The 22,472-nt window shown below is 43.5% G+C and overlaps 1 protein-coding gene across 4 annotated transcripts in view; it reads right to left on the bottom strand.

Annotated features, from left to right (window-relative positions):
• Positions 1–7,865: 7,865 nt before the first annotated feature.
• Positions 7,866–22,472, bottom strand: part of ARID5B (AT-rich interaction domain 5B) — a 189,722-nt gene continuing 175,115 nt past the window's right edge. For 3 of the 4 annotated variants that reach the window (XM_004279981.4, XM_033406064.2, XM_004279982.4), the window contains 2 exons: positions 17,338–17,536; positions 7,866–13,929 (listed from right to left, as the gene is read on the bottom strand). In XM_004279981.4, the coding sequence (XP_004280029.2) occupies positions 11,776–13,929; positions 17,338–17,536 (2,353 nt within the window). In that variant the 3' untranslated portion in view covers positions 7,866–11,775. The remainder of the gene's footprint in view (positions 13,930–17,337; positions 17,537–22,472) is intronic. The other variant, XM_033406063.2, reaches the window with a different exon arrangement.

Here is a 22,472-nt window from a genome sequence, read left to right as displayed (position 1 = left end):
GTTTATTTGAGATTTTTCTTATTTCCTGAGGTAAGATTGTATTGCTATTAAATTCCCTCTTAGAACAGCTTTTACTGTGTCCCATAGCTTTTTTTTTTCGATTTTTTTTTATGTGGACCATTTTTAAAGTCTTTATTGAATTAGTTACAATATTGCTTCTGTTTTATGTTTTGGTTTTTTGGCTGTGAGGCAAGTGGGATCTTAGCTCCCCGACCAGTGGTCAAACCCACACCCCCTGCACTGGAAGGCAAAGTGTTAACCACTGGACTGCCAGGGAAGTCCCCCATAGCTTTTGGACCATTGTGTTTTCATTGTCATTTGTCTCTAGGTATTTTTAAATTTCTTCTTTGATTCTTCAGTGATCCATTGGTTGTTGGGTAACATATTATTTGGCCTCCAGGTGTATGTGTTTTTTACAGTGTTTTTTTTTTTCTGTAATTGATTTCTAGTCTCATAGCATTGTGGTTGGAAAAGATGCTTGATATGATTTCAGTTTTCTTAAATTTACCAAGACTTTATCTGTGACCCGAGATGTGATCGATCCTGGAGAATATTCCATGTGCACTTGAGAAGAAAGTGTATTCTACTGCTTTCAAATGGAATGTTCTATTAATATCAATTAAATCCATCTGGTCTAATGTGTCATTTAAGGCCTGTGTTTCCTTTATTGATTTTCTGTCTGGATGATCTGTCCATTGATGAAAGTGGGACGTTAAATTCCCCCACTTTTATTGTGTTACTGTCGATTTCTTTTTTTTATGGCTGTTAGCATTTGCCTTATATATTGAAGTGCTCCTATGTTGGATGCATATATTCTTACAATTGTTATATCTTCTTTTTGGATTGATCCTTCGATCATTATGTAGTGTCCTTCTTTGTCTTTTAAACAGACTTTATTTTAAAGTCTATTTTATCTGATATAAGTATTGCTACTCCAGCTTTTTTTTTTTTTTTCTTTTCTATTAACATGGAATAACTTTTTCCATCCCCTCACTTTCAGTCTGTATGTGTCCACAGATCTGAAGTGGGCTTCTTGTGGACAGCATATATATGGGTCTTGTTTTTGTATCCATTCAGCCAGTGTATATCTTTTGGTTGGAGCATGTAATCCATTTACATTTAAGGTAATTATTGATATGAATGTTCTTATTGCCATTTTGTTAATTGCTTTGGGTTTGTATTTGAAGGTATTTTTTCTTCCCTTCCTTTTTTGTTTTCTTCTCTTGCCATTTGATGTCTGTTTTCAGTGATGTGTTTGCATTGCTTTTTCTTTTCTGTGTGTGTATCTATTGTAGATTTTTCGTTTGTGATTCCCATGAGGTTTTGCTTTGTTCTGTTTTGTTTTGTTATAAATTTATTTATTTTATTTTTGGTTGCATTGGGTCCTCATTGCTGTGCGTGGGCTTTTCTTTTAGTTGCAGCGAGCGGGGGCTACTCTTCGTTGTGTTGCATGGGCTTCTCACTGCAGTGGCTTCTCTTGTTGTGGAGCATGGGCTCTAGGCGCATGGCCTTCAGTAGTTGCGACACATGGGCTCAGTAGTTGTGGCTCACGGGGTCTAGAGCACAGGCTCAGTAGTTGTGGCACACAGGCTTAGTTGCTCTGCGCCATGTGGGATCTTCCTAGACCAGGGCTCAAACCCATGTCCCCTGCGTTGGCAGGCAGATTCTTAACCACTGTGCCATCAGGGAAGCCCTCCCATGAGGTTTTGATATAGTAGTCTATATATGTACAAGATTGTTTTAAGTTGCTGATCTCTTAATTTCAGTTTCATTGCACTATCCTGCATTTGTACTCTCCTCTTCTCATGATTGCTGGTTTTGATATCATATTTGTGTGTGGATGATTTTCTACCTTTACTGTATGTTTGCCTTTACCAGTGAGCTTCCCCATTCGTAATTTTCTTGATTCTAGTTGTGGCCTTTTCTTTTTTACCTAGGTAAGTTCCTTTAAGACTTGTTGTAATGCTGTTTTGGTGATGCTGAATTCTCTTAGTTTTTGCTTGTCTGTAAAACTTTTGATTTCTCCATCGAATCTGAATGAGAGCCTTGCTGGGTAGAGTATTCTTGAGTATAGGTTTTTGCCTTTCATTACTTTAAATATATTGTGCCACTCCCTTCTGGCCTGTAGTTTCTGCTGAAAAATCAGCTGATAACCTTAAGGGGATTCCTTTTTATGTTATTTGTTGTTTTCCCTTGTTGCTTTTAATATGTTTTCTTTGTATTTAATTTTTGCCAGTTTGATTAACATGTGTCTTGGTATGTTCCTCCTTGGATTTATCTTGTGTGGGACTCGCTGTACATCTTGGACTTGAGTGATTGTTTCCTTTCTCATGTTAGGGAAGTTTTCAGCTATAATATCTTCAAATATTCTCTCAGGCCCTTTCTCTCTCTCTTCTCCTTCTGGGAACCCTATAATTCGAATGTTGGTGCATTTAACATCATCCCAGAGGTCTCTGAGACTGTCCTCGTTTCTTTTTATTCTTTTTTTCTTTATTTTGTTCCACAGCAGTGATTTCTACCATTCTTTCAGCTCACTTATCCGTTCTTCTGCCTCAGTTATTCTGCTATTGATTCCTTCTAGTGTATTTTTTCATTCCAGTTATGGTATTTTTCATCTCTGTTCTTTAAGTCTTCTAGCTCTTTGTTAAACATCTTTTATCTTCTTAGTCTGTACCTCCATTCTTTTTCTGCGATCTTGGGTCATCTTTACTATCATTACTCTAAATTAGTTTTCAGGTAGATTGCCTATATCCACTTCATTTAGTTTTTCTCGTGGGTTTTTGTCTTATTCCTTCACCTGGAACATATTTCTCTGCCATCTAATTTTGCCTGACTTTTTGTGTTTGTGGTCTCCTTTCTGCTGGCTAGAGGATCGTAACTCCTCTTGCTTCTGGTATCTGCCCTCTGCTGGGTCAGGTTGGTCTTAAGGCTTGTGTAGACTTCCTGGTAAGTGACATTGGTGCCTGCCCACTGGTGGATGGAGCTGGTCTTGTCCCTCTGGTGGGCAGGGCCATGTCAAGGGTTGTGTTTTTAGGTGGCTGTGAGCTTAACATAGCTTTAGGCACCCTGTTTGTTGATGTGTGGAGCTGTGTTCCTATCCTGTTGTTTTCTTGGCCTGAGGTGTTCCAGCACTGGAGTCTGTATGCTGTTTGGTAGGGCCAAGTCTTGATGCCAAAATGGTAACCTCTGGGAGAGCTCATGCCAATCAGTGTACTCTGGGGCCTCTTCCACCAGTGTCCTTCGCCCACCCCCACATGCCCCCACCCAGTGAGCCACAGCCAACCCCCGCCTCCCTAGGAGGCTCTCCGAGATTTGTAGGTACGCCTATCCCAGGCTCCTATGGAGTTACTGCTTTGTGCTGGGTCTCAGTGTACATGAAACCTTGTGTGTGCCGTCCAAGAGTAGAGTCTCTGTTGCCTCCAGTTGTGCGGAGGTCCTGCATTCAAGCCCTGCTAGCCTTCAAAGCCAAATGCTTTGGGGATTCCTCCTCCGGATGCCAGACCCTCAGGCTGGGGATCCTGACATGGGGCTCAGGACTCTCACTCTTGTGGGAAAACCTCTGCAATATGATTATTTTCCAGTCTGTGGGTCACCCACTCAACGGGTATGGGATTTGATTGTCACGAAAGCACCCCTCCTGCTGTCTTTTTGTGGCTTCTTTGTCTTTGAATGTAAAATATCCTTTTTCATAGTTTCCAGTCTTTTTCATCAATGGTTGTTCAGCGGTTAGTTGTGGTTTTGGTGCTTTTGAGAGAGCTGGTAAGCTGAAGTCCTTCCACTCTGTCCCTTTTTTGCAGTCAAGGGACTGCTTTTCATCTGGACGCTTGCTGCGCCTTTCCTCAGTGTGTACTGGCTATTATTCCCTTGATATGGGTTGTGCAGGTACAGTGGCCCTTGTGTGCTCCCGGGTCAGCAGGGGTAGTGCTCGGCACCTGGTGGTGGGTCTTGTATGGGTGACTGCTCTCAGCGCACTCCCTGGACAGCAGGGGCAGGGCCTGGCGCTTGCTCACAGGTTTCGTATGGGTTTCTCTTTCCACGCCCTCCCGGGACAGTTGGGGCAGGGCCTGGTGCCTGCTCTCGGGTCTCATAGCAGCAGCCCGTGCCTGCCTCTGGAGCCCACTATGGTGGTGGTGACTTGTACCGCCCCTGGATCTCCTGTAGGTGGTGTCCTGTTGCGTGGGAGCACACACACAGGAAAAGAAGATCTTCTGGTGGTTGTGCCACTCTCCTGGTGCAAGCCCCTGAACAGTGGCACCTTGCCTCTCTGGTGAGCCCAGGCTTCTTCCGGGTACACCCTCAGTTGCCACAGTCCAGCCTCTTCAGGCTGTGTCTGTGCACCCAACCCCCGTCTTCTCCCTGGGTCTGACCTCTGAAGCCTGAGCTTCAGCACCCAGCCCCCACCTGCACCGACCGACTAGTGTCTCAGGCTGGGGAGCACAGGGTGGCGGTGCTGTTTTGACTTCTGCAAACCAGTTGCTGCGTTCTCCTCTGAGGCTCTGAAGCAACCCCTCCGTCCAGGCTGATCTCGCTGCCAGAGAGGGGACTTCCCAGCATGAGGGAACCTTTCCTCTTGCACAGCTCCCTCGCTGGGGCACAGGTCCTGTCCCGATTCCTTCTTTCTCTTTTCCCTTTTGTTCTGCCCGGTTACGGTGGAGGTTTTCTTGTCCTTTCGGAAGTCTGAAGTCCTTCTCCTACCTGCCAGCGTTTAGTAGGTGTTCTGTGTGAATCGTTCCAGTTGTAGATGTTTGTTTTTTGTTTTGTTTTGTTTTTTTGCGGTACGCGGGCCTTTTACTGTTGTGGCCTCTCCCGTTGCGGAGCACAGGCTCCGGACGTGCAGGCTCAGCAGCCATGGCTCACGGGCCCAGCCGCTCCGCGGCATGTGGGATTTTCCCGGACCGGGGCACGAACCCGTGTCTTCTGCATCGGCAGGCGGACTTTCAACCACTGCGCCACCAGGGAAGCCCTGTAGATGTATTTTTAATGTTTCTGTGGGAGAAGGCGACCGCCACGTCCTACTCCTCCGCCATCTTGATCCCCTCTGTAATCACAGTTTCATTACTTGTGATTGATCTGTTTATATTTTCTCTTTCTTCCTGGTTCAATCCTGGAAAGTTGTACCTTTCTAAGAATATGTCCATTTCTTCTAGGTTGTCCATTTTATTGGCATATGGTCTCCCAGTGGTTTGTTCATTAGTAAGTATTTAGATGTTTATGATGTGTAAATCCTGAGTGAAAAATAGTGTTAAATCTGTAGTTACCCCCTAATGGATTAATGAAGTTTTGCCCAGAAGAGATACAGTGTTGCCTGCTTTAGTGTCTATGTTAAAATTCATTTGCAGATTTTGTCCCATCTGTACTTGTGTCTGTACGTATGTGCTCACTGGCCAATTTCACATCCTAGGGCTGTGCTGTTGAATATAGTACCCATTAGCCACATGTGGCTATTTAAATTTAAGTGAATAAAAATTAAATAGAATTACAGAATCAGTTCCTCCATCATACTAGGCGTGTTTCAAGAGCTAAGTAGCCACTTTGACTAGTAGCTACGGTATTGGAAAACTCTGAATTGTAAGACATTTCCACCATTCTAGGAAGTACCATTGGACGGGTCTGTTCTAGAGAGAGTTTCAACAATATTAAAGTAGTAGTGGTTCTTGTATGGATGCCTCAGGGAGCAGATCACCTTGTCCTTACTAGGTTGGCTGAACGCCTGTGGTTAGAGCTAGCATGATTAAAACAGTTTGTTCTTTTAAGCAGGTTAAACAAATGCTTTGCAATGTTGTTTATCCCAGGAGGTATCCTGGAGATTCCAAAATTCAGGAATTCTCTGTTAGTGGACCCAAATTAGTGTCATTTACTCTACTGTCTAGGTCAACCCTGAAGGCTATGCTTTTTCTTTTACATTATTCCTGGCCAGAGGTCACCCCACGCCCACCTCCTCCACTTACCTACTTGTTGATGTAAATGATCACCCATTTCCTGGTCACTATCAGCCCTCAAACATTTGTCAACTTTGGCCACTTTCCTAGAATAAATCATTGGGCAGTTTTATTGCTTCTGCACCATGAGTGACATCTTTAGCAAAAGCACCCTCCTTCCCAAAAGTATTAGCCAGCCAGGCCTGGTAAAAATAGATAACTTATCATGATGCTTCCTGTTGTATACGATTCAAGTATCAGATCTATAAATGCTGAATGTGTCGTCGAGGGAAGAACATTCTTTTGATGTACTCATAACAATTCACGTGATACGGTGAAATACACATGAATCAGCATGAGGGCAAGGAGACCACGGGGCTAGGTGTTCTTTCTGTGTTTGGTGTGTTTGGATTAACAAAGGGATGAGAGTCGGGGGGAGAGGGTGAGAGCTCTAACATGTTGCTGTAACTCCTGCTGGCCTGAGAGGGGTGGGCAGGTCCTTCAGGGAGTCAACCATGATAAGAAAAAGGGTCTTAGGTCTTTTATCAAAACATATTGATATTTGTGGCTTTCTTCCCCCAGAGTTGTGGTGACATGCTGGTTAGCAGTTTACTCTCACCTGTCTATTCAAAGTCCACCCTGACCAGATAAACTAAGACACTCAGCAGAGTCTGTCCACCCTCTCCCCTGCCCCAGTCTCTGGGACCCATTAAGAAGGGAGCACACAGCGTGCTACTTTGTGAATGCCTCACTTCAACTAATATTAAGCTGAGCAAAACCAGGAGGAAGCTTGGAGGCAGTGGACCAAGGGGATGAAAGACCAGAAATCTTTGTCCATGATCACCAGACATCAGAATGTGCTGTTTTCCTAGCTTTTCAATCCTGAATATACATCAGTTGTTCCATTTAACCCATCACTAAGTCTGTTCATCCTTCCTTCCAAGTACTTCTGAGTATCCACTCCTCCATTCCACCACCGCAACTGAAATGACCACCATCTTTGCATTAGATTGCTCTCAATATGCCTTCACACAGCAGCCAGAGGGTGATATTGAAAAAGACAAATCTGAACATATCACCTCCCCACTTAAACCTCTTCTTGCTTAGGATAAAGACCAAATGCTCAACCTGGTCTCTTAGGACCTATCTGGCTGACCCCTGCTATACTCTGAACCTCAACTCAACCTCATTCCCTGGACCTTATTAATGATGCTTCTGTCACATAGGCTTTATTCGATTCCTGTAATAAGTTAAACTTGTTCCTGCCTCCCGGCCTTTGCATATGTGTTAGCTTGTGCTTGGATAACTCTTCTCCCAATTCCTTCTCACCTGGTCAACTCACACTCATCCTTCACGTTATAGGTTTAGTCACCACCTCCTCTTCATGTATCACTTTTTCTCCCCTGGAACTAGGTCAGGTTGAACTTTTGTTATTTATGTGGGTGACTATTTGATTAACTCTCTTTCCCATAAGATTTATAAACTCCAGAGACAGTATTTTTTATCTTCTACTCACCATTGTAATCCCAGCTCCTAACACTATGCCTGGCAGTTGAGACATGAAAAAATCTTTGTTGACCAAATAAGCAAATAGGTAAATGGTGACTTCTGTTACCTGCCAGGAGAGGAGCATGGTATACAAAGGAAGTTGTAGACTTAAGAGCCCTGGGTTCAAATCCTAACTCTGCCAACTTGTTAGCCAGGTGATCTTGGGCAAGTTGATTTACCTAAGCTTCAGTCTTCTCATCAGTAAAACGGGCATAACCACATTTACATGGGGCTGTGAAGAGTAATGCCAAATGGGCACCCAGTAGGTTCTCAACAAACATACACATCATCATCATCATTGTTATCGTTAGTATCCTATTTGGGGACAATGGGGTAGAAAGTACTCTGATGAGGTCACAGGGCTCCTCAGGAGGAAGGGACAGATTACACCCAAAAGGAAACAGATAGTAACATTTTTTATTAAATATTACAGTGGATCAAAAAGTACAAAATATCTCTTGCCTGCTATGTGATTGGGAAACTATTGGCACGTAATACAGTATCAAAAGCAGTAATAAGTACAATTTGGAAAACATACAAAATTGAGTGTTTATAGTTGGCTCAGCATTCTTCTGGTAGTGTTTAAACTAATGCAAAGGTTACTCAATAACCTCTCCATTGGGAAACTATATAGTATCACTGGGCCATGTTGCTATATACAAATAATCACCTTACAGAAGAGCATAGAGGTTACAGAGCTGGAGTCACCAAAAGTATACAATATTTACAACACAGGAAGGTTTAAAAAAGTATAAACAGCCAAGAGATTATGCTGCTATTCTTCAGACATATTTCAACCATGAGGAGACAAGCAGAATATCAAATACATCAACAGCCAACACTGGAATTTAAGTGCTCAAGATACTCATTGCAATGGTGTGGGTCTCACCAGGGCAGACTTGTTCCCATTTTTCTTTAAAATTGGGACAAGAGTAAAACTAGACCAGATGGGACTTGGCTGACCACGACCAAATGTGACTTGTGGGACAACAAGTGAAGAGAAATAAATGGTTCTCTTTGAAGGCACACTACATAAAATATTTTTGTGGGATCACCTCGAAATTTCCATCAGACACACCAACACAGTGAAATACAGTACTTGAGAATTCATGCACCAGGTCAGAAAGTTGTAAAGTCAATGCTGAGTTTTAACAAACCCTTCTGTATATGCCCTGATAAACAAGTGAACTTAAGAGCTTCTAGCTAGTAAATAAATAAGTCAGTCCTGTGGCAAAGATTACAAGTTCCAATCACTTACTAGAATACTTAATTCTGAAACTTGGTTGGGCTGGGTTTTGTGGGTTTTTTTTTTTTTCCTTTAATGTTGAGTTGCCAAAAGTTAAGCCAGAAGTTTTTCAGAAATATTATTTAGAATCTCCACATCTCCAGTAAATCACGGACTTAGTGCATTTTGAATTGCAACATTTCTTGGAAGCCACACTTCGTAAATAGATTTATGACTCCACTGCCAATTAGATTCCACAGTTTCCTTTACAGAACTACCAATAACAATGGTTTGATTGCACAAAGAAAGGCTTGTGCAATTCCATTCAATAATAAGGCCCCTTGAACTCAAACAATGCAAACAAAGCCCTATTTAAGACTTTTTAAAATGTAGTTCTCAGCCAATGAAGAATTCAATGGTCTTTTTGAAGGATTTCCAAGATCTCTGTTCGGAGTTTTAAAACAACACACTGCTTCTGTTGGGAATGTATACCCCCATTTCTCTTTATTTGTCCTGCTGTTTTGCCAAGGGTATGAGCTTCCTCAGACAGAAACAGTGAATCTCCTCCTCGGAAGAGATGAGAAAAACAAAAGCTGGACTATGTTAACATTGTTTGAAAATGGTGTGATCGAATTCCAACATGATGAAACCAGACTGAAATCATTGCAGTGGGGAAAACAAATGCCCCATATTCAAAATGGATAGGTGAGCTCCACCAGGGACAGATGCCCCCATTTTCTTTGAGAAACGAGCTCAGAGAAACCATGTAGGATCTAGCCCATGTCAGCTGCAGAAACACCGGCGTTTCCTCCTTCTTCCGTGTCCTCTGATTCTGTGACTTATTCAGTCTAGTGCAGCTTCCTTCTGTGTGTCCTGGCCAGCATTCTGCCAGCTGGAATTGAGATTTGTTTCCGCCCTCTATCTTGTGCAATAGCAGGATAATCTGCACTCACACATTTATAATCTAAATTCTACTAGTCTATCTATGGTTCTATTAAATATATATATATATATTATTCCACAGGAAGGTAAATAATTAATTGAAGCAAATGGAACTCTTAACACTAGATCTCTACATTCTCTTGTTTCCACCTTTGGATATTAAGTATGCTACACTGAATATTTGGCTTCGTATCATAGAGACATTTCAGTACAAATGCATGGCATGCATGGCTTGGTTTAAGAGCCATGGTTTCATTGTTTACCAGTTTTGATCATTTTGCAGTCAGGTTACCTATTTAGAAGTTGAAAATGGTCATCCATTTTCATAGAATTAAATATCTCACAGGTAAAAGACTTGGTTAACTATGGTCCTAATGTCTACCGGTAGTGGTGGGGGCAGGGGAGGGTTGACCGGGGAGTTCATCAAAGCAGTCTTGTCAGCAGGGATGGGACCTGGAAGGAAAATCCACTCTCTGTGTCGATCGACTTTTAACACACTTAGAAAATGCATCCACCTTGATGTTACATCTCGGCAGCAAACGAATGAAGTGGCAAGAATGACAGTATACATTCTCTGCATCTTTGGACTGCTTGAACAGCTTGACCATTTCTTCCCAACAGTAAAAGAAATTGTTAAGTGGGCCGTCTTGCCAGGTGGTTAAAAACATGACACAAATCACCCTATGTGTGTACATACACACAGAAGTCATGCCCCATAAACCCCAAAGAGGATGGCTTTCTTTTGAACTGGGTAATCAGTTTGCCAGCCACCTCCAAAGATGTGGCCTGTGAGGTTCTTCCTGGGAATAGCGAGAAACCAACTCGATGAAGGCAATGTGACTACCTGTTACTCGAAAGACCACGGCCCTGGGCAGGTATCTGGTGCCTGGGCCTCCCGCTGTGCACTTTCTCCTGGATAGTCAAGCTCTATCTTCTTCCCAACCCCCCTTCCCAGACTGTTTAAAGGGATCAGTGCCAACACGAATGTAAATCATTTTGGCTTCTATTCTAATTTCTGAAATTCCTAAAATATGTGTGCAGCCCACAGATATGTCCTCTAGACTCTGCTGTTATTCAGCAGCTCGCTGACAGTGAGGTTTTTGTTTTTATGATTCCTCTGGTATGTAGGACAGTTTCACAGCCTAGATAAGGTAAGTACAATGCTCGATATTTTCACATAACCCAACACTTCAAAGCAAAGCATTTGGCCGGGTAAGCAGTGTATAAGCTCTTTCAACTATGCCATTTATGAGGAAAAAAATCCTTAAGTTGCAGATTTGCAAAGGAACGTTCTTCGCACCATTGTGTGCTCAACTGTTTCTTTGATCATTTGTTCCACTAGAATCAGTTGCTTCAATTTGTAAACAATAACATTACCACCCAAAGCTGCTCAAAATGATAAGATGTGGAAAAATTACAAACACACATCAACAACTAAGGACAGTCAGCCTTTAAAACAACAAAACAAAACAAAATAAAACAGAAACAAGACCTGCAAACAAAAGCGATACTGTTTAATTAAAAAAAAAAAAAAGGGACAAGAAGGAACTGGGAGAAAATAGGACTACCTGTATATAAATTAGGTGAGCAAACAGTGATACGGGTAGTTTTAAGAAGCAAATATATACAGTCAGTTTAACAGTGTTTACTTCTCTGGATTGTTTAATAGTGTCAAAATGAAAGATCTATTGAAGTTTCACTATACATTGCATTGATTGAACCTTGGAGAGTTTTATGAAGAGAGGGGCATCCCTTGGCATATTTGCCAGTCTTCCTTGCCCCTTCCTCTGAAATATCTGCCCTTTTTTGCCCAGATTGTTTCCTGACCATCAGAACTCAGACGGGGTCCTCTAAGTTCTTCCTGGATACACATGAATCCCCTTCACAAGATCCCCGTGCAAAGTGGACCATCTGAGGTGCGAGGGCATCTGTGTTGGCAGGGGCTCAAGACTGACCAGCCAGGGCTAGAGTCATCCCGGAAATATCAGGTATGTTCACCTCCCCTCTGGGCCCCTTTTGGCCGGGACTGATCTCACCCCGGATTAGAAGAATACTGACTTCTAATTCTATAAGCCGTCACCCCGAGGCTAAGGAGTGAAGCTCTGTTATCCACGCCATTTGGGATGCTGGGCAGAGCCAGGCTTACAGTTTTGTACTGGGGTGTACGGACGACAGCTGAGAAGATGGGAAGGCGGCTTGAGGATTTAGAGCAGCTAAAGGGTAAATGCTGTTGTGCAAAAGGTCCCCATACGAACTTCCTACAGGTGTGGCTGCAGCCAAGTGTCTGTATAGCTGCTGAGAATTTGTTGGCGACGTAAAAATTCCTCTTTGCATCACAAGTGAGTGGAAAGCCAGGGGCTGCATGAGCGGGGAAAGCACAGTCTGGTTTTTCAAGTACTGCAGAGAATGAGAATACCCAGCCGGGAGCCTGGAGTTGAGGCCCGAGTTACACAGGCTTCCAGAATACAAACCTGGGAAGATGGGGGAGGAGAGGGGCAGCTTGTGGCCTTCCGAGGCGCCCCCGGCGTGCCCACCGTGCGTGGCCTTGCTGCCTTCGCTCTCCTGCTCTGAGGCCTTCTCCTTCCCAGAGACCTCCTTGGAGGGGTCCAGAGGAGACACGGCCCGGGCCTTTTTCCCGGCGATCACAAGGTCCAAATCCTCCAGGCTGCGCTTTATGGGACGCGCCGCACCAATGTTCTGGGGGCTCATTTTCCGGTGCAGGATGGGGTGGACCATGCCTTCCATCTTCCTGAAATTCTCCAGTCTCACGGGGTGAGGCTTTCCCGATCTGGAAAGCGATTCAGGGTATTTTTTAGGGGCTGACATGGTCATGGGCGATACCCGACAGGCCTTGGGGTGACAGTCTCGACTCTGGCTGTTTATGACCTGGAACTGGGAGGCGCCCTTGCTCTCCTGAGGCCCGGGCGCCGCGTGGGCCAGGCCCAGGGCCTTGCCTGTGGGTTTGTGGGGGTTCTTGGGGAGGCTCAGGTCGGTTGGCTGCTCGTCTGTGAGGGCTTCCGCCGCAGCCGACTTTTTGTCTTGCAGATGTAGAGACGCCAGGTAATTCACGTGGAGCTTCTCTTGGTGCTTGTGGGAGGGAAAAGCACTGTTTTCCGACTCCCCGTACATGTCCCTGCAAGGGTACTTGCATGTCTGTTCGTTATGCAGGTGGCGCTCAGTGTGCCTGTAGAGGCTGTGGAGATGAGGCGACGAGTAGAAATCGGCCAGGCAGCTGGGCATGTGGGAGTGGGGAGGAGCCCTCCTCTCCAGCAGCTTCTCCTTGCCGTCCTGAGCATCTTGCTTGAGGGCATAGGAGTCGGCAAGGGGGCTAAGGTGATGCTTGGAGAAGCCGCAGCGGTGGGGCTCCGATCGACCCAGCTTGTCGTGCTTCCAAATGTCACTGATGCCCTTTCTCTCCTCTGAGGGCTTGCTTCTGAAACTCTGGACGTGCTGAATCACTGACGGCCGGCTGACTGCCACGTGGTCAGTGCTTTGGCCGTGGTGGGCCTGGGACAAACCCGAACAGCGGTCGTCCCTCACAATCAGTTTCTTTCTGCTGATCAAAGGGGGTGGGGAGCCATAGGGGTAGCTGCTGGAGAGGCCGGCCCCGCTCACTTGGGACAAAAGTTTTTTCTTGGCCAGCGGGGACATGATGCCTGGGTTGCCCCTTGAGTAGAGCAGGGGTGTGTAATTAAGTCCATGGTTCTCATTCATGGGCCCAGTCAAGTCTTTGTCTTTGAACATGTCAAATGACTGGACCACAAGGACCTTCGGGGTCTGCTTGAGTGCACTGTGGATGTCGTCACTGCCCAGCTGGTCCACCTTCACGGTGCAGTTGGCGATGTAATCCGCCATTGCGGGGAGTTTGTCATCCTCCATTTCACTCTGGTTTGCCAGTGGTGGCTGCGTGGTGGGGAAGCCGGGGAAGGACGCTTCTTGGAGTTCATTTTCAGGGCTCTCTGTAAAACAGCAGGGCTTGGGTTCTTGTTTTGAGTCCAGGAGAGCCCGGGGAGAGGTGCGCGACTGTTTGCCAGCCCCGGGGATCGGGGCTGGATCCCTTTCGGGGGCCAGAGGGGCACTCGCGAGCGGAGGGGCAGGCCCCTCCTCTCCTGCCTCCTCGTTGCTGGTACCTTGATCTGTGTCGTCGTCCTTTTCTGGGTCTGCTCGGGACACCAGGGGCCTTGCTGCAAAATCCTGGTACCCTTCCACTTTTTTCTTTGTGTCTGCTACTGGGAGAGGCTCAGCGATGCTTTTCTGGTGTAAAGTCTCTTGTTCCTTCTCTTGCTCTGACGAAACCTGATAAAATATTGCAAAAGATAGTCAGAAGGAAGCCAAATGCGTTGACACTTTATGCTATGAAATAAAATATTACACACAGCCGTTTTTTGAAAACAGCCTTTTCAGTCAGTTCATGGAGTCTCTGTAAAGCTTTATTACTCCCCAATCATGGCTCTAAACAAAGAAATATAAATTACAGAAACATTAGGGGAAATATGCATATTCACTCCAGTCCCTTATGAGATACCTATCAAAATAGCAAAGTATTATGTACTGCCAGTATACAGTCATATCACTCCTTGATTCTAATATATAGTTTAATTCTGAGGTTGTTTTCTTGTCAAATCAGTCAATTATCCAAATGGGTTTTAAATTACATGTTGCAGTTTATGACACTTTGGAGAAAGATTTTTTTAGAATCTCTCTTTCAAAAATCCAACCCCGTCTCAACAACAACTTACTAAAACCCCTTATTTTTTCTTCGAGAGCAAATCCCGTCCTAACGTGTTCAGTATGATGCGTTACATTAGCGATGCTTAAGTGTTAATAATTTCTACCCAGTGCCATATGACATGCAGATAAAGCTAAAATATTGAAAAATTATGCAGATGCTGTGTCAGCCTGTCTACCTGAGGGGCAGAAGGACTCCAGGTCCTTCTAGGCTGCAGCAAACTACATTTCCATTAAAGCTGAAAATGAAATTGTCAAAATTCAAGCAGTGAGTGCCACAACACATACAGCTTTTCTGTTCACTGAAATAAGCTGTAGTCGATGAGATGGATGGTCTTTATGTGTCCCCACTGACAGAAGTTGTGGGCACAGTTCGACTCATTCATTGCATGATGTAGCTGTGCAGACTTTGGCCTTAGAAGGTCATCTTAACTTTCCATCTGTGACCCAGGGGGACTGGCAAGTTCTTTCAAAACTTCTGTCGTTCTGCCCTGATGTGTCTTGGTGGAGAACAGTCACAAAACGGTGATATTGCGATGGTCTTCCCCCACCTCCCCGCGAACTCATCCCTTGAATATTTTTCTTCTTTGTTAAGGAAAGAAGTGTCTACCACTTTAGCATCTTTGGGCAAGACTGAGGATGCTGGTGTAGGGATGCGTAGGAACAAGAGTTTTAAGGAACCACACCCGTTTCATAGGTATTTCTCCTTAAACCCACTTCAAGATAGCCCTCTGTTTTAGGGATACTTATCATCATTCTTTTCCTTTCTTTGTTTTTGTACTAACAGCTGCCTTTTCCAGTACAAATATCATTACTTATTCTACACTAACAGTCATCATTGGTCTCGTGAGCTTATACATTACATGAAAATATAGAAAAATGACTACGGCTAGGGAAAAAGGCATATTGCATTTAAGTGTTAGTTTCTGATGGCGCTGTGGGGGAGTCTCAGCCCCACTGATGTCTCTATGACCTAGGCCTTCAGGTACATGGAGTTCTAGGTTTTTGGTTGTAAACAGGTTTAGGAGGTCATTGAAAGCTAGGCAGGAAAAAAAAAAAGTAAAGGAGCCTTTTCGTAGGATGGCATTTTATGATTTGCCTTAGTATATTAAATGGTACCTTCCCACCACACAGCTTATAATCTGATTACTTGAAGATAGTGGGTTTGACTAGAAGGGCTTTGTAAGCCCTCCTATCTCCAAATTAAAAACAATGACAATAATAACAACAACAATAAAATTCAACCCCAAACACACAGTGAGGAGAAATATACTTCCTATGTATAGAAATAGCAATACAAAATATACTATACATAGCAAGTATACACAGCAATATACTTGCTGTGTATACTTGCTATGTATAGTGTATTTCTATATATATATAGAGAGAAATATACTTGTTATATATATATAACATGGGTCTGTGTAGGAGGCGGGGAGCGATTCTGATCTTTGGGTCAACCTTGGAGAGAGGGTGTTGGGATTCCAGGTAGTTTAGATAACATGATCATAATGACCTCGGTCCCTTAGATACTTGCAGTCCCTGAAGGGAACCTGTGGGGGCCTATAGGAAACAGGGAGCCTTAAGGCTTTCAGGATTTCTGTGGACTGCAGGGCACCGGGCTCTACTCCTGACAGCGGTCGCCTCCCAAGCTGACGGGCTCAGGGCAATGGCTTGAGGATTCCTCCCCCAACTCACAAAGCAGCCCTTTCAATTCTCACGCCCAGAGTGGAGCCATTCAAAGGCCAGCTGGCCTCCTGGTCCTCAGTTTGTCCCCTGGTGCTTTGGCAATGCTGTACATATGGTATCTAATAGAACTCACTGATCCCAGGCCCTATGATAAATCACCAGACCAACAGGATAAAGGGAGAATGGAATGTAAGCCTTCACTTGGAATTTCCTTGCTTTTGGCCATTTATGTTGCAAGCTTGCAGATGTTTAGAAATCTCTGCATCATCCCCCCCCCTTTTAATTATTAGAGCTTAAAATAATTATGAAACAAAAATTAAAGCAAATTTCTCTTCTTGGTACTAATATTATCTTCTTACACAGGAGTCAGTTGGGTAAGTTAATTTCTCGTTAGGAGGCCGGTGTGTGTGTTTTAAGCTGGTGTTTAATTAGAGAGTCTCTTATGTGTTCATTATAAACCTGATTTTTAGGGGGTGTTTAATATCAGCACCAAAGTTCCCTCTGGGGTTGAATCTTAGAACGTGCTGTCTTCAAATGTGGCTGCTAAGTTTTTTTTGGTTTGGTTTGTTTTTTTTTTTTTAATGGGCGGCAGAGATTTTTTATTATTCATCTTGAAACAGAGCCCAGCTCATCCCCCATGACTGTCTGGACGATGATAGTAACGGTTTCTACCAGAGAGCTGTTGGGGGCTGTGGGTAGCTGGGGCCTGTTTTAAAAGGTTCAGAAACTACCTGTTAACAAGACAGATAATCATGGCTTCAGAGGAACCATTTCAAAATTCCCCTATAAATAATACGTACTTAAGATGTTTCTAAATTGGTCTTAACCCAAGTCTGGTACACAGAGGTCAATTAATGGAGGCAAACAAGTCTCTGAAGTTTTTAGGACAGTCCTGCAGAGACACAGCGGATCCCACAATGCGTGTTTTAAAGTCACACCAACTCCTCAGACAGGCTGGCTGTGAAATGGCAGAGAAGCCACATCTTTCACATGGGAGTCCCTTGGCTTTCAGAGCTGAAGCTCTGGCTCCTTCTATCTCAAAGTCGGGTCTGCTCTCAGTTTTCTACAGAGTGTTTGCTTCCTTCTAGACCCTACTCTTGGCCTATCCCATCAATCCATGTGCTGCCCCGAAAGGCCCACTCCTCAGGGAATGGTGACGTTTAGGTGATTAGATTTCTTAGCCTGGTGGTGTCTCTGGCAGGGATGCAGCTACGGATGCAGGGCTCCAGAAGACCCCGAGGCAGGACCGACCTCACAGAGGTATTTCTGTGGAGGAGCCCGACTCACCTCTGATGCATCCTGGGGCTTCGGGGCATTCTCTTTTTCTTTCTTGCTCTTAGAGATTTCGTGTTTGATGCGTTTGCCTCCTGATACTTTTGTTTTATTCTCGTTTTCCTGTGAATTGTTCTCCTGTTTTCGAGGTTTGATTGGAGGCAGGGGCTTATCTTCCTCTCCTTTAATAAACCTTTCATACGGCAGGATTAATCTACAAGGGTATCAGAAGAGAGGATCGGTCAGGGCAGGCAGTTCCAGTAGTGTCGATGCTATGGGGGTTTAACTTTCTTGTCTCCCCGGTCAAAACCAGCACCTGGTAGCTTACATCCTGCTTTCTTTGCAAGACCTCTTTCTTGTTGTGCGAAGCTGTACACCGAGGATACCAATGGACACATCCAAAGTCACATCATTATCACTGCCCCTGGGACCTGGCTAAATGCTGATAACCACATCACAATAATAGCAACTATAGTGCTAGCTGCCATTCATTTATCATTCTGCCAGCAGCTGTTTATTGAGCACTAACTATGTGTCAGGCAGTGTTCTAGGCACCAAGATACAGCAGCGAGCAAGATATTCAAGGCCCCTGAGGCTTACGTTCCAGTAAAGTACTAGTATGTGCCAGGTGATGCCCTAGGTACATTATATAGGTTATTTCACGTAATGTCCACAACATCCCTGTGGAGTATTTACTATTATTGTTGTTGTTATTATTATTCCCTTTTCAACAGATGAGGCAACTGAGGCCCAAAAAGGCTAAATAATTTGCCTGAGTCACCCCATTTGTTAGATGTGGAATTTGAACCTAGTTCTGCCTGTCTCCCAAGTTTGCATTCATTCATGTCAAAATACAGACCAGACACTTAAGATAAAGAGGTTACGGGAGGGGAGCGCAGCACAGCGGGAGACGGCTGTCTTACCCAGAGCTCTTAGGGGGGCAGGTGCCTCCCACAGGAGAAGCTCTGTTTTGGGGTGCCAAGTTAAAGAGGGCCCCAGAGAGAAGGCAGGCAGACAGAACGTTCAAGCCACAAAAATCAGAGGGCTGAAAAATTCAAGCATTTTAATTATATAATTTTTAAACAAAGTACATAAAATTGCTCTAAAAAGAGAAACATCAAACAGCTCTTGTTTTAATCTGTTTTCCCTTTGCGATGTAGCGCTTGATCTGAAAGGGAAAAATAGCTGATGTAATTAAACGGGATGGATTGCATTACAATCTCAGTTTCAACTTCAGTGATTAAAGTTTTTATAATGCATTTGGTATGATTAATGACTCACTGTGGGATTAATACAAGACTCGGCCTTAAAAATATGAACTTTAATACAGCAAACATAATTTGTTTTAAATAAGACAAGTTGACTCAATGAAGAAAATGTACTTGGCTTATAAACAACATAAATCTGTTCAAATATTGGGAACCGTAATTATTTTTAAACTAAGACTCCCAGGCAAAAACTTCTTTGGCTTGGATATTCGTTAGCTATCCTAAAACTGGTTTCTAACTATGCAATCTGGATCACAACTACTTAAACGTACACAACTGTTCAGGTTTCTGAGTACAGACGTGGGGACATTTGCGATCGTGATATTTCACTCTTTAATAAAATACCAAGTAAATTATGGGAAAGTCAAATCTCAGTGTATAGCAATTAGAAACAAAAGTCATCACTGAGCATGCTCAGGCAAGGTATGTGCAAGAAGGCGTGAATAATAGTTTCGAGCCCTGCGTCTGGCAGCGGGCCAGCCATGAAGATCAACACAGCCCATGGGGAATAGTTATCTTCAGATCCCATTACAAACTGAGTTTAAACATGTTACAGCTGCTAAAACTGGAAACTGTTCTCTCTGTGTAGACTTACTAAAATAATATATGGCTGCCAAATACCTGCTTCCCACTGTAATATTACAGTTAATGTTTATATAATAAAAAGCATAACTAAGCAGAAGAGAGGAAAAAAGCAATCTTGTTCATACTTGAATGTATTCCGTCTCATCTGTAAAGTCCCCAACATTCCCCCCAGTTGCTTTTATCTGCATGGTTCTGCCAGGGACTTTATCCCCTTCAGCAGTGGCAGGTTGGGGATTTTTGTCCGGGAGCAAAATGCATTGAATATTTTAAATTAGGAAAAATATGTTAAATTGACTTTAATGAAAACATATTTTTATTGTTAGGACAGATAGGTTTGTTTTACTTTTGTTTGGTTGCCATGGGAACCCAAGGAGCACTGAAGTCCGGGGATTCCAATGGTTATTGTTTGTTGGTACCACCCTCCCCCCAAACTCCACTCTCTAATTGAGATGGTGGCACCATGAGGGAGGGACTCCCTTCACTAAGGATGACAGCATCACCTCTGAGTGTGGGGAAGGGGGTGAGAGGAAGCAGAGAACTGGCTGGGAGAGACACCCAAGGTGAGGACCCCTCACCTCAGGTCCGGAGAGTCCTGGGCCAACCCAGCTTTCTAGATGGGTGCTAAGGAGACTTTAATTTCCTCGCACAATTTTCAAGTTCAAGAAGCAGGGCAACACTTCTGTTTCATTTCTTTCTTTTTTCTTTTTTCCTTTTCCTTCATTTTTTTTTTTTTTTTTTTCTTCCCTTCACTCAGCTCAGCAGCTGGCTGGCTGACAGCAGTAAAAAATACATTTCACTTTGCTGGTCAAAGGCCTAAAGCCAGAAGCAGGAAATCTGGAATTAAATGTTTCTTGTATCTGGAAAGAGGCATGACTAAGGTAAAACTGAATCCAAACACAAACTCTGCTTGTTCAAGGCTTCCAGAGGGAGAGTGTGTGTGTGTGTGTGTGTGAGTGTGTGTGTGTGTGTGTGTGTAAAGGTCAAGTGAGTGTTTTTTTTCCCTTCTAAATCACTGAAAGATAATTATAGTGGCTCAGGCAATAAAGGCTCCCGAAATAAAACAAGAAAGGCAGCAGCTAAAAGGAAACAAGTAGAAATATGACCAGCTAAGCCCTGAAGAGCAGAGCTCTTCTCACCCGGCACACAAACAATCGCTGTTCATATAGTGATTTCCGTTTGGTACGATTTTCACTGAATGTTTTTTCAGTTATCCTGTCATGGTACAACACAATTACCCCACAGGATATGATCTTATCATCTGATTATTAGAAGTTTTTACACAGTACAGAGGACGAAAGCTATTATAGGTTTCTGAACATTTAAACGTTTAACGTACATGCGATACCATTGAAAACAGGTTAGCCAACATAAGGTCAACATTGCCCAATGCAGCAAGCGTTGTATAAAGAATTTAGTATAATGCAACATGACTGCACCTTACAACAAAGATTTAATCAGCCTCTAAACTGTGCAGATAAAAGCAAAAATGCACCCCAGCCCCTAAGAACTCATTACACAGGAGAAATATTTTCAATGGGCTGCAACTCTAAGAATGTGGTTTGGGTTTCTGGTGGATGGAAGTAATAGGGAAGAGAAGCAATATATTCATTAGAAAATCCAGAGAAATTCCCCCTCCCACCCCCCCAATCTAATGTAGTCCGAGGATTGAAAGCTAGGCAGATAAATGGGCCTTTACTATTATCGAGATTTCAGATTAGCAAAATGCTTATTTACGATGCCATTAATGGATCTGAAATAGGTAAGCCATCATGTATTAAAAAAATAACATCTTTCCATAGGCATAAGAATTGTAGCAGCATGAGATTTTATTTTTCCCTAGGAATAATACAAGAATAACATTTTCCACCCCAAAGCAGAAACAGTAGGGGAGCCTTTTTCTATCACAGAGATTCTTACTAAATTCAGTCACTGTGAAAAGCAAGATTTTTTTCTCCTCCTCCTTCTTTTTTTTCTTAAATAAAGACAACTTAAAACCAACCCAAGTTAAAATGAACAAATCAGTGGCATTATAACCTTGATTTATCAGCGTCTGAGCCACTAAGTTATCATCATACAAGAAACCGCTGGTTTGAAAAGATTTCTGCTTTGTTAAATCTCAAGTTAAATAATGGTGCTCAGTATACTAGGTTTTTAGATCTGCCTCATCTGATATTATGAAAAATTCAATACATTTCTCTTCAGCAGAAGTCAAGGGTCAGCAAATCTATTACTGTAATGTAAGTAATCTGGCAACCTGCCAACTCTCTCTCCCTTTTATTATTTTTTTTAAACACGAAGGCAGATAATTTTATATTTACAAATTCTGAAATCCTCCAGGGCCCTGCCTCTCTTTCTCAACAAAAAGCAGCAGCCTCATATTCAAGAAATGAGTATTGCACATGTCCTCATCATTTGCATTTCATACAAAAGAAGAAAAGACCCTTCATCTTTATTAGGCAACATTCCCCTCCCCTCCCCATAGACAGAGGAAAAATAATGTCAAATCTCATCAGAACGAGTAACCACTAATGTCTCCCGTATTGACTAATGCTTTCATGGAATGACTGACTTTTGGGGCCAAAACATTTAGCAAACAGTGCTTAAGACGAGAAATGAGAATCCATGTATTTATAGAGCTCTGAAAAATGATGTTATAAGAATGTCTAGGACTGATTCAGTCTGAAGAGTTAGAAGAAGTGGCAAATCTTTTTTTTTTTTAATTAATTAATTAATTTGTCTTTGGCCGTGTTGGGTCTTTGTTGCTGGGCGCGGGCTTTCTCTAGTTGCAGCGAGCAGGGGCTACTACTCGTTGCGGTACACGGTCTTATCATTGCAGTGGCTTCTCTTGTTGCAGAGCACTGGCCCTAGGCGGGCGGGTTTCATTAGTTGTGGCACGGGGGCTCAGTAGTTGTGGCATGCAGGCTCTAGAGCACAGGCTCAGTAGTTGTGGCGCACGGGCCTAGCTGCTCCACGGCATAGTGGCACATCTTTAGGGTTGTATTTGAACCTCAAACTTACCCTAGTTACTTCATAGGCACTTTGATGCTATCAAACCAGTGAACAATTCCAGGCCCAGATTTCTACTGGTGCCTTTGGAGCAGAATGTTTTAGGGGCAGAGGGGATAAAGTTGGCGTGCATATCAGGGCAAAAATGCTACTACTATTCTTTTAACTATTAGGTTTTATCGTGGCATTAGAAAAGAAATGACATATTGGTTCCACTGGGGCTTCAGACCTGATCTGATCCCAAACGGAGTTATTATACCTCCAAGTTGATTCCAGGGTCGATAAATTCTA

This window comes from Orcinus orca, chromosome 14 (genome assembly GCF_937001465.1).
Source record: "Orcinus orca chromosome 14, mOrcOrc1.1, whole genome shotgun sequence".
NCBI classification, from domain to species: Eukaryota; Metazoa; Chordata; class Mammalia; order Artiodactyla; family Delphinidae; genus Orcinus; species Orcinus orca.
Note: the sequence above shows the minus strand (reverse complement) of the source record. Positions and strands in the feature narration are given on the sequence as shown.